At 36.6% G+C, this 12681-nt stretch overlaps 1 protein-coding gene across 2 annotated transcripts in view; it reads right to left on the reverse strand.

Annotated features, from left to right (window-relative positions):
- Positions 1-9426: 9426 nt before the first annotated feature.
- Positions 9427-12681, reverse strand: part of TMEM144 (transmembrane protein 144) — a 36366-nt gene continuing 33111 nt past the window's right edge. For both annotated transcript variants that reach the window (XM_081304514.1, XM_081304513.1), the window contains one exon: positions 9427-11063. In XM_081304514.1, coding sequence (XP_081160640.1) covers positions 10980-11063 — 84 coding nt within the window. In that variant the 3' untranslated portion in view covers positions 9427-10979. The remainder of the gene's footprint in view (positions 11064-12681) is intronic.

Consider the following 12681-nt stretch of genomic DNA (forward strand, 5'->3'; position numbering starts at 1 on the left):
TTACTGAGGATGACCTTAAACTTGCAATCCTCCTGCATCAGTCTCTGAGTTGCTGGATTATAGGCATGTGCCATCATGTCCAGCTGTCTAGTGTTTGGGGGTGGTTGCTGCATATAAATATTAAATACATTTCATTGTACTTATCCTTTTTATTGTCATGTCTACAATGTAGAATTTGTTATAGCCTCAGCTTGGAATATTATTTTTTTCTCTCTGGAGAAAATATAAACCTGTATTTGGTTATATTCTCCTTGACTATTGAGTTTTAACATCACCTAAGATAATTTTACATGGGAGCCAACAGAATTTATGTGTACAAATGTACTCCTTGATCCTCAAAGAGAAAAGCAAAGAAAACTTTCTAATTTTATTTGGTACTCTTTTTATTCTAAAAATATTCTTTTAACTGAGGAAGATAGGACAAAAATAATAACTGTGTACTTTTGCTCTGTGTGATAACTAATGAAGATAAAGTAGTTTTTCAATAATCATACGTTTCATGCTGGATATTAATTGAATTGTGAAATGACAACTACACCGTGAAACTATATATTTTCTTGAAATTTTGCTCAAACTGCTTGTTTGATGTGAAACATAAACCAGAATATGAGGCAATTTTAGCATCAATGAAGCCTTTAGGATTTAGGTTATTTAAACTTGTTCAGTAAATATTCACTGTGCATCTATTTTACAAAAGCATGGTGTTGACTACTTGTTATGGTGAGATATGGCTTGTCTTCCCAAAAGCTCATGTGTGAGAAAATGCAAGAAGGATTAGAAGTGAAATGATTGTGTTTTGAGGGCCTTAACCCAACTAACTGGATGGTAACCATAGGCAGGTTGGGTGTGGCTGGAGGAGGTAGGTCATTGGGGGTGTGCCTTTTCCCCTGGTGAGCGGATTCTCTCTTTCTCTGCTTCCTGGGCCATGTGCCCACTACTTTCCTCTGCCACACACTTCTGCCATGATGCTCTGCTTCACCTGGGGCCAGAGGAATGAAGTCTGTCTATGAACTAACCTCAGAAACTGTGAGCCCCCAAATAAACTTTTTCTCCTCTAATTACTTTTTTAAAGTCATTTGGTCACAGGAGTGTAAAAGCTGACTAAAACATTACTTAAATTAGTGAGAGAAAAGCAAAAAAGTAAACCAGAAATATACTGTGAGATCAAGATGCTGGATGTTTCCGGGAGGGACAAGAGGGCTTAATGATAAGGAAGGTGTGAAGAAGAAGGTGAAGAAATGTACTGTGAGGAAGGAGAGACTTTAGACCAGGGAAGGGGGAGGAGCTTCTTCCTTCTGTCAAGAAATGACATCAAGCAGGCTATGCAAGCTGTCCTTTTCAGGGTGAGTTCATTGTCTCTTCAGGTCCCTGTTCTGTTCCTTAGCCTCACATGTGGTTGGAATCTAGTGACTATTAAATGATTGAGTAGAAAAGTTCTCAAAGTCGTGACTTCATCATGTGCTTGCATCATAAACAAGGGATAGGAACTCTAATTTCCTGAGGCTCAGAGCCTTGATCTGTAAGGTAGATTTAAAGATGGACATCAGATGTCTTTATGCATGCGCGATACTTTCTTTATAAACAGGTGAGATGCGTTAAATTAAGGTAAGAGGTACTGAACGCAGGGACCATGTGGAATGTGGATTCAGTCCATCATGAGCATAGTGACAAACACAGGAAAATGTGGGTATTTTCAGTGTAGCATGTTGAAAATGAGATTTTTTTCCTATTTTTATCAGTGTTATGACCTCAGAAGGTTGTGAGTGCCACTCATATTTTAAGACTTATAAAAAGTGTCAGTGCCTAGTCACTGAGTTCTCAAATCCTACCCTGTCATTCACTTCAGACATATGTAAGTTCATAAACTGATGCTGGGAGGAAACTGGGATCAATTTAGTGACCTCTGGGAGTGGAAGGTGTAGAATAAAGAGACCCCATGTACAACATGTAAAATGGGCTCTAAAAAGGTTTTTATAACCAAGAGGAATGGCCCAACCAAAGTGGTGGCGGGGTGGGGAGAAGGGACTAAATGTTTATTCTACTTGAGGGTGATGCTATGGAAATATATTGATGGACATGAAACTATGTCCATAGTATATTCAATAACAAAATGATATTCCAAAATAATAAATGCAGTATAATTCAGTTTTTGCCACCTACGTGTATTTATATATCTGAGTAGAAAAATTCTGGAAGGATTCATATCAATATATTACAGTCATCTTAGATGAGCTTCTTTGAATAGCAGTTTTAAATTTTTCTAACTTAAAATTTATTATTTTTATTCAGAAAATAAACTTTAAAAATAAAGAGGTTATTAAATTATTTGCTGAAGTTTTCACTGATGGTTGAGTGTAGGTTTGTTCAACTCAACCCAGTGATTTTCCTATTGTTTGCTGATATATTACAGTATATTAGCTATTACAAAAATACATGTTGCCTTTGAAACTGAGTTACATTAGAACGTCCTGCTGCAGCCTGCTCTTGGTCATCTCTGATGCTTGTCCCTCGGGATGAGTGAGTACACAGGTATTTGGCCAATGCCTGTAGGGGCTCCCAGAGTTATTCCTGTTAGATTAAAGACGAAACCATCTTAGTGAAGACAATATGCTTGCACACTTAACATGTTGAGCACACTGCCTGGCACATGGTGAGCCTTCTGTGTATATTATTATACTATCCTAGGACTATTTTATAAAATAGGGCCAGTAATGGAGCTTGTCTCAAAGTTGCTATGAGAAGTCATTAAAAAAAAGAAAGCAATGTTCTTAACATGTCAAGTATCTAGCACATACTGAATAAATACGGTTATTATTGCTATCATCCTATTTGGTTCTCATAACAGCCCTATGAAGAAGGTAACATTATATTCTACTTTTCATAGATGAGCAAGGCAAGGATAAGAGAGGACTTGCCCAATAAGTATGTAGAAAGAAAAAAAAAATTTCCTGTCTGCCTTTTCCCTGGCACATTACTGGAGGCATTGACAGATTTCTACTCCATTCATTGGCTCTAATATAGAGATGAAGAAACTTCTGTGGATGTCTATATGCTGAAAAGGAATTCAAAACTAATTAAGATCTGTTTGCATGATTAGACAAGATCAACTTTCCATGTGTTCTTTGCCTGCCTTCCTTTTCTACATCAACAGAAATTTATAGTAGTTGTTGTTGAAGAAGTTTCACTTCAACTTACATAAAATGGTGCTTCTCTACTCCGTGTTTGATCAACATGCAAATTTCACAAAATGCATAACATTTCATATAACATGTCCTAATATAGTGTTTCTCTCAAAATTTGTGAAAATTTATTTTGTTATAGTAAACATTTTATATACTTAAAATGTATTATGAATGAATTTACCACCAATGGCATAATACTGTTCCCAGCAAGTAAATGCCAACTGACCTGACTTTTTCATCTTTCAGGAGATACATATTATGTATGTTTCAGTTAAGAAACACATTATTGTATATGGAGAGAATGTTATTTCTTTTTTCAGACTGCACACAAATTTCTTAAAAACATCTAACCAGTGTGTGTGTGTGTGTGTGTGTGTGTGTGTGTGTACACACTGGGGATTGAACCCAGGGCCCTGCACATGCTAAGCATGTTCTACCACCCAGTCACACCCAAGATATTTTATTTATTAGGCCCTTTTCCACCCATTCTTCTAGGCATCTTATATTGCCTTTGAGAAAAGGGAGCAAATTTCTACATAATGTCAGGTCAGGTGTGATCCAGAGAAAAACTTCCAAAGAATTAAATATTCCTTTCTTTGTTTATAATAACCATGTTGTTTTTATTATTGGCTTAGACGGAAAAAAATCCCCACAGAATAATATTAAAAAACAATGTATTCAACTGTTTAAGCTCAGATTCTTTTTATGGTTCAACAAGTGAAGACTGTAAAATGGCTTACTATATGACTATTCACCACCAAGTTCTTGCAAACATTTGTAATAGAATAGAGAAGTTAATAAAGAAGATTCTTGGGATAGAGCAATATCTGCTAACTAAGAGCAATTACAAGTGAAGATCAGCATTTTCTTGTTTTATATGGAGTTATTTTTAGCAGCTCTAGGGAGGCTAAGTTTACCCCAGCATCAATGTAAATGAAAGATGGGCGAGTCGTACACACATAATACAATACTAGATTTTAAAATTTTCAATTTTTCTTGGGATCACTAAAATAGAAATGTAACTGCATTCCAAAAAGGTAGCTTGTCTTCAATAAGGAAAAAATTGACAAAAATGACCTGAGTTCCCACACACAGACTTTAATGGCGGAAAAAAACCCAAAAACAAAAAACACTGAGTTCACTTGTATGCCCTATTTGCTAGAAAAATCTGATTTTCAATATTAGGAAACTTTAAAAAAAACCCACAATATTTTTCTCATCTAATTTCAGCCACAGCTTTTTCTGCTCTGACATCTGCCTGAAATGTTTTACACAAAATTATAGGTCATCTAGTTTCTTTCTTAAAAATAAAAATAAAAATCATTTGACATCTGATTTTATTATAGAGAGGAAAAGAGTATGCCCATCCTGTCCTCTTTAAAAATGCCCAGTTGTGTTGAGACAAAAAAGTCATTTATTTGAAGTCTTTGTGACATGTAAGTTTTTACACCTATTGTTTGCTCTGCGGTGTTGCCACCGTCTTTGGCTCAGCATGAGCTGCATGTGTGCACCTTATTTCATGCAGTGTCTTCTATGCTCACTGGATTGCAGGTGCCTCTGTTAGTTTCCTAGAGATGTCACAACCAATCTGCACAAATCTATCCTCTCATGGTTGTGGAGTCCAAGAGAAAAATAAATGTGTCAGCAAGGTCAGTCCCTTCTGAAGGCCTGAGGCAGAATCTATTCCATGCTTCTCTCCTTGGGTGTGGTAGCCTTAGCCATCCTTGGTGATCCTTGGCTTTTGCTCTGTAACTCCAATTTCTGCCCCTATCTCTATATGTCCTTCTCTGTCTCTCCAAGTGTTTCCAATCTCCTTTCTCTGATAGGGACATCAGCTACTGTATTTAGGGCCTACTGTAAATCCAGAGGTTCTAATCTCAAGACCCTTAATTATATCGGCAATGACCTTATTTCCAAATAAAGTCATATTCACAGGCACCAAGATTTAGACCAGGGTATATTTGGGGAGGAGATATTATTCAGGTTGCTATAACACCTACTTATTTTTGATGCTGTTGATGAGAATGTGACCAAATAGAAGCTGGAATTAAAATATAGCAGAATGCTAATTTCAGGACTTCTGCTTTTGTTCAAGAAGAATAATAGAAACCAGATTTCTTCTGTTACTTTGAAGAAATTTTAAAAATGAGTAAAATAAAAAGGATTTTACATTAATTCATTTTATATAAGTACAACAAGAAAGAACACAAACAGAGGTGATAAATCCACACCAGTTGAGAATTTGGGAAGGCCAAGGCAGGTAGGATACATAAATCCTGATACCGGTCTTGGTGATTAGGAATGGGTCCTTGTTCCCTGGTATTGAAAATAAAACCCCAAGAAATGCTGAGGCAAGTATAGAAAGCAAGTTTTATTAAGAAAAGGACAGAGACAGATTTATCTGGAGAAAAAGGGCCCCAGAGCCGGGTATCTGTGGAAGAGGATAGGTTTTTCTCTTTTACAGACCCAAGAATCCCTCTTTCAATTATTGCATTCTCTTTCTTCCCCATATATGTTACCAGGGGCAGGGACAAGAAGCTAATTTTTAGCAACCCAGAGTGACCTGGAGCATGATCATGGAGGTTAATAACCCATTGTTTTTGTCTTTGATAACCAGTCCTCAGTTTCTTTAGAGCCCATCATTTATTACCTACTGACTACTTGACCTTTGTATCTGCCTAGGCCAGGTGGGGCTGCAGGCGGATTGTTTTTTGATTAAGAAAGCCTGTAGGGGGTTAGTACAGTGGGACTGTTCTTTTTGGTACTGGGGATTGAACTCAAGGGCACCTCACCACTGAGCCACATCTCCAGCCCTATTTTTTATTTTACTTAGAGACCTTACTGAGTTGCTGAGCGCCTCCCTGTTACTGAGCTGGCTTTGAACTCATGATCCTCCTGCCTCAGCCTCCTGAGTAGCTGGGATTACAGGCATGTACCATGGTGCCCACCACAATGGGCCTATTTTATAGAATTATTCTTTTAACCTTGTGTTCCCACCTTCCTCATCTATCTGTCCCCTTACAGTACTAGAGTGAGGGTGGGGAGAGGGAAGGAGAGAAAGGAGGGTGCAGAGACAGAGCTCCAGGGCTTTGCAGTGGGCTTCACAAAATTTTAGTTGACTAATTACCAGCCATGTATGGGAGGAAAATGCTAGAGACTGGACAAACAACTCCCCAGGAAAGGAACAGATGGAAACAGTCCCCTCAAAGTCCAAGAGCTTAGAAGAGTTCTAACTTATTATAGCAAAAGTAAAAAACCAAACCAAAACAAAACAAAAACCCCAAAATCAAAAAACAAAACAAACTCACTTATACTATAGAAAGCATCTGAGTTCCAGGCCACACAGCAGGATAAACCACAGTGGTGCCAATGGGGGGAGGTGTCCTTGAAGAGGATGGTGAGACCCTGGCCCCATCCTCACTTTTGCTTCACACTCATGAGACGACAGACAGTTTAGCTCTGCCACAATCTCCCTGCAATTGCCATATTGTACCCACAAATAGAGGACTAAAAGCAATTGTCAACCTAATCATGAACTGGAACCACTAAACTGTGAGCCAAAGTACCCTTTTCTCTTTATAAGTTAATTCTATCTGGTATTTGTATATAGTAATGGAGAGCCGACTAACATAGTATCTCAATGAATGATGAAAACTTCACAACATGTAACATCCATTCATGATAAAAACTCAGTAAACTACAAACAGAAGACAATATCCTTCATCTGAATGGTGTCCCCATTGTCATTTTTATTTAAATAGCAGTGGAGGGCATTGATAGGGGAATAAAGCAAGAAAAAGAAATGAAAGACACCAGGATTGGAAAATATGAAGTGCCTCATAATTGCTACTAGAAATATATTTTTAAAACTATTAGAACTAGACTAAACAGCATAGCACAGGCTCTGGGATGAGGGATGCCCTTTGGCTGTGTCACCTGATGGCAGGTGGCAGAAGGCTATGGTGGGAATGTGTATTTGAGCAGGTAGTCAGATCTTGGTAACAGACTCATATTTTTATAATTGTCCTCTCATGAGAACTACTGAGGGATCCCACCAGAACTACTGTGCATCCTCCATGATCTAAAGAGCTCCTGTTAGGCTCCACTTCTTAAATGTTCAGTTACTCCTCCTCAGCTCCACCCTGGGGACTGATTTTCCAATACACGAACCTTTGGACAGGACACAATTAAACCATAAACAAACTATAACAGATAATGATAAGATGTTCTTCGATGGAAAAACAAAGAAATAACAAAAAAAAAATCCAATTTTTTCCCACTTGTGTCATGCACTGTGCTAGGTTCTTGAGATATAAAGATGAATAAAACAACTTCTCTCAAGGAGTTCCCAAGTAATTTTAGCTCTCCTATACATAAGGAATTGATATGATGCTCATATATTTTTGGAGAAGAAGATGATAGAGACTTTGTTGGAAAAAAATTTGAAATTAATTTAATACAATCAAAATTTTATAAGTGAAAGGGAAGTTTATAAAATCTTTAGTTATGTAAATTATGCCAAATGATAATGTGTTTACAAGTACCTTGCTGGTAAGAGGAAAACACAAAAACATGATCTGAGTCTCAGGAGAACCTATGAGGGTCTTGGACTCCCATGTGGATGCTGCAATCAGTCACAGTGTCTGGCCCATCTTCTCCACCTGGGAAGGAGTCTCACCTTCTCTTCTAGTGATTCATTTCTTTAGGTCTTATGGGAAAATCTCCATTTAGAAATTGGGATTTATGTTTGCTAAATCGTGAAATCTTGTCAATATGAACTGTGTTACAAATCTTATAGCTGGAGTAACAAATAATTTACCTTAAGGCTATGAAAACAGATCTAGCCACCAACCTTTTGGATATGATTTAGCATTGGCAAGTTAAGTGCTCTGAACCAAAAAAAAAAAAAAAAAAAAAAAAAGGAGAAAGTTTAGTTATTATTATTATTTTTTTTGGTACTGGGGATTGAATTTAGGGGCACTTGACCACTGAGCCATATCCTCAGCCCTATTTCGTATTTTATTTAGAGACAGAGTCTCACTGAGTTGCTTAGCACCTTACTTTTGCTGAGGCTGACTTTGAACTCATGATCCTCCTGCCTCAGCCTCCCCAGCTGCTGGGATTACAGGTGTGTGCCACCGTACCTGGCTATAATTATTATTATTATTTTTTTGCCAAATGAAATCCACTTAAACAAAGATTAGTTTAAAGCATTTCCTTTGACCTCCTTAAAAAATTATAAAATTCAATGAATTATCCATTCTTTTACTTTCTTTTTTTTTCCTCTAGGAATGTAATATAGAATTATTATCTAATTTCAAAATACAATATTCTCCTCTTATCAACAGGGAACATGTTCTAAGATTTCCAGTAGATGCCAGAAACCATGGACAATATCCAACTCTACATACAGAATGTTTTTTCCTGTATGTATATACCCATGACAAATTTTAATTTATTAATTAGACACAATACGAGTAATATACGTATATTCTACTTTTAGCATAAGGATTTTTATAAAATGTATATTATTTTGTTTATTGATAATTTACCTAAATGACATCATGGTCCACCCACAGATATATAGTATGGGATTCTTCACTCTACATGTTTTTCAATATTGACAAGAACAGGCTTAGTAAAGTCAGTAACTCTAGGTTATATCAGTACAATAGGAATAAAAGAAGGTTGGGTTGCTCAGGGGCTGCTACTTCTACTTAGTTTAGTACCGTCTATATATACAACATGGCAGGGGCTCTATTATAAAGGTTACCATTTGAGATAAAGTAAGAAGACCAAGCTATAAAAAGTTCAACACAAGAATCTGGCTATACTGGTCAATGCAAAATAAATCCTCAAAACTGCAAGAGAGTTAGGCATTCACTTCCCTAGGTGAACGTACAGAGGGGATTTTGCAATTGTCCATTTAGACTAACTTCTAAACAGTAAGCCTTTTAGCTATCATTTTGAAAAAACTTGGGTTTTTTTTGTATACAATTCTTATTAACACTACAGGTATTGTATGGCAGCAGACAGTACAGCAGTATATAATAAATTGTCTTCTTTTCCACCCATTTTTCTTCTGCAATTATTTCATGCTTAAAATTTTGCATACAAGTTCACAATCTCAACTACAAAATAATTAAAACTGTCCAATATAATGTTTTAAAATATATTTAAAGAATAAAAATAGTTTTTTATCATGTTAATTTATTTAAAAGTTATCAGCATAATTTAATGACAGGTTAAAATTAAAATGGGCTTAAGGAGTTAATAAGCAAATATTTATTTATATTAGCAGTTCAATAATTATATAGGGACTCCAGTGTCCTTTTTTATATGGAGGAACAAAAGGTAATTGGATGGAGGTTAATAAAGATAGTAGCTTTAAAAGTTTTCCAATTTGTAGACATTTTCCCTTCAAAAAACATTTAATAGCAAACAATTATATAGTGCTTCCAAATACCAGGAACTCACAAACATTACAGATTGTAACTGTATACTAGTCATATGAGACAGGTACTACCATTAACCCCACTTTGCAAATAAGGAATTTGATAACAATGAGCTTGGGAACTCGTCCAAAATCAAATGATTAAAATGAAGCAGAGGTAGAATTTAAACTGGTGCAGGTTGTCTTCTGAGTTTATGCATTCATACAGTATGTTGTTCTGTTTCTCTAGCACACACAAAAAATAATGTGTTATCAGGTGGGAGCAGGTGAAATTTACATTTGAACAGTAGTTCTATTGTGTTAAGGGTTTGAAAACCATGTCAATGAACATTGTATTAGTAATTCTATTTCCATTTTCCTAAATAAATAAAACTATTGCCATATCATTTTCTTTCCAGTGGTCTATTGGAAACCACTAGTTTAAACAGGAATAAAACAGAAAGCCTCCATTTAAAATTATTTCAGATAAGTATATTTTAGAAAAAAAATACTGTAAATGAGTGTTGGTCCCTTTAAATTGCCCCAATAAGCTAGAACCTTACTTTACCAACTCTAGAATTTCCCCCAAATTCATAACTAGACATATGCATAGGTGTGCAGTTAAAAAGGCATCTCTGTGTGTACTTATGTATACATGTGTTACATTTTGTACATATCCTCAGTGGTGGAAAACTTTTGTTTTCTGAGGATGGATTTATTTGGAGATAATCAAGGTATTTTAAGCTAAGATGGGCCGATGATGTAGAGTTGAACAATATTAATTGGAAGTAAAAATAAGTTTTGAATCATTTTTTTTGGTTAAAAATAATTCAATGGCCTTTTAAACATGTAATTATCAACTGTGACATTTACTTTTGCTAGTAAAATATCCAGGTACAAGTATCTTTGTAATTTAATTCCATATGGTAAGTCTTCTCCCTCCCCCTCCCCCACAGGTATTTATTTCTGTTTCTCTTCATTAGTAAGTTAGAAATTTGGATGGTAACTTCTTTGTATATGAACTCCATGCTGTTTTCTAGATTATGCAACACTGGGTATACTTTGTGTTAAAAGAAACAAAACAAACAAAAATCAGCACTGTTAGATGTAATGCTACATGAATGTACACATTTCAGTCACCTCGTAAAGTCCTATCCTCATTAACAGTTCATCAGGAGAATTTTTCATTTTTATAGTAGACTGAAACATAATTTTCCTCCATTTTCACATTTATGAGGGGAAAAATCAGAAGTGGTTGAGATCCATTTGTTGCATGAAAGTGAAACTCTTCTCAGCATAATCCCTCTCTTGTCCAGTAAGGGAGTTCTCCTAACCACTGCTGCCATCTGCTGGTCTTGCGATGTTTAGATTTTAGAAAAAGCTGTGCATAAAGTTCCACTCAAGATGATGCAAAATGCAAGTATCATTAATAGGTAGTTTCGTAGACCCTGAAAAATAAAATAGAAGAACAGCAATGAAGAGACTGGAATCAAATGCACAGAAAAACCAGATTCTTTCAAGATTACTTAGTATCTTACTATCTGCTCTACACACCTGGTATTTTTTTTCCCCTACTCTCTCCTAGTAATAATCCAAATTCTTTTGAAAATTTGCAGAAGTCTCACTAATTCACCCACAGTGAGCAGCAACTATGCATGCCCTAACCCAGTTAATCACATACTACAAGTGACAGGGATTAATCAAGTAATTACCCAGAGGAATGCTATAACATGAAAGGGGTGTTCATAAAGGAAACCATTGTGGTTGTCTGAGAGTGTGTTATAAGACTCTTTTAAAGCTGGTTTGGAAGGTGGGGAGTTAGACTTCTAATTATGAGTATCGATGGATTGCCCAGGAAAATAGGGCTGCAGTCAAGACTCCAAGTAGAAGGAATTTTATGTGCTGTTGTAAGAGAAAGCATGATACTTCCCAGAGACTAAAAGAACAGTCTACTGGAGCAAGGAGAGGTAAGTGGAGCTGATAAGGTGGAGGGCTATGGATCTGCTTGAGCATTTGGAACTTCTTATGCTTTGGGCTTATTATGCAATGGGAAGACATTGAAAGAATGGACAACTGTGGGTGCTTTTCAGATCAGGATGCATTTTGTAAAGCTTATACTTTTTGAAGTATGGGGAACAGATCAGAGAGGGCCAGAATGGATGCAAGGGGACCAGTAAGGAGGCTCCTGCAGTCCTCCAGGGAAAGATGATGAAGAGTAGATGGAGAGATGGACACCAAACTAAAGCATGAGGAAGAAACATAGACAGGTGTGAAGTATGATGAAGACTAATTTTCCCAGCTATACATGGGGCACTGGTGTTAAAGATGGGAAACTCAGAGCACCAAATCCCAGTGTAGCTCAGTCCATTTTTGGACTCAGAAAGAAATATCTTCCTGTGTTAAGCTGAAGTATTTTATTTCCTACAAGATCTATCTCTAGGGGTACAGAACGATTGATTTTAATATCTCTCTCACAAGATAAACCCTCAAATAGTGAAAAATAACTATTTTATATCCCCGGAGGCATCTCTTTTCCTAGTCAATAGTTTAGCTCCTTTGTGCATTTTTCACAAGGAATGGCTTCAAGCTTCCTCACTGTCCTGGCCATTCCCCTCTGAATGATTGCTAGTTGGTATATATCATTCTACGGAGATGAACCCCAGTACTCTAAGGCCAAGATCGTCCAAAATAAGATAGGGCTAATAACCTCTAATTTTAGACATATATTCTTGGATCATTTTTAAATCTTCTAATAATGAAATCACATAATTCTAATGGTAGCTCCTCTTTAAAGGAAAAAATAACAGTTATTTAATTATGTCACATGGAGGACACACGGGTTCTGAGAGGAAAACCGAAAAGAGAGAAGAGGCAACTCTAAGCAGTCATATACTGCTTAGAGTTGCAGAAAACGGGGCTGATGGCCTCCCTCTAGCTAACAGTGTCAAGCTACACAAATTTGGGACAAAACTTCAGGGAAGGCTGTGGGAATGGGGTGCTCTGTCGACTGACTTGTACAGGGAGTAGGTTCACAAAAGCAGTATCCTGAGGCCTGTCAGGGGTTGA

The sequence above is a fragment of the Spermophilus citellus genome (assembly GCF_964194105.1).
Source record: "Spermophilus citellus genome assembly, chromosome: 8".
NCBI classification, from domain to species: Eukaryota; Metazoa; Chordata; class Mammalia; order Rodentia; family Sciuridae; genus Spermophilus; species Spermophilus citellus.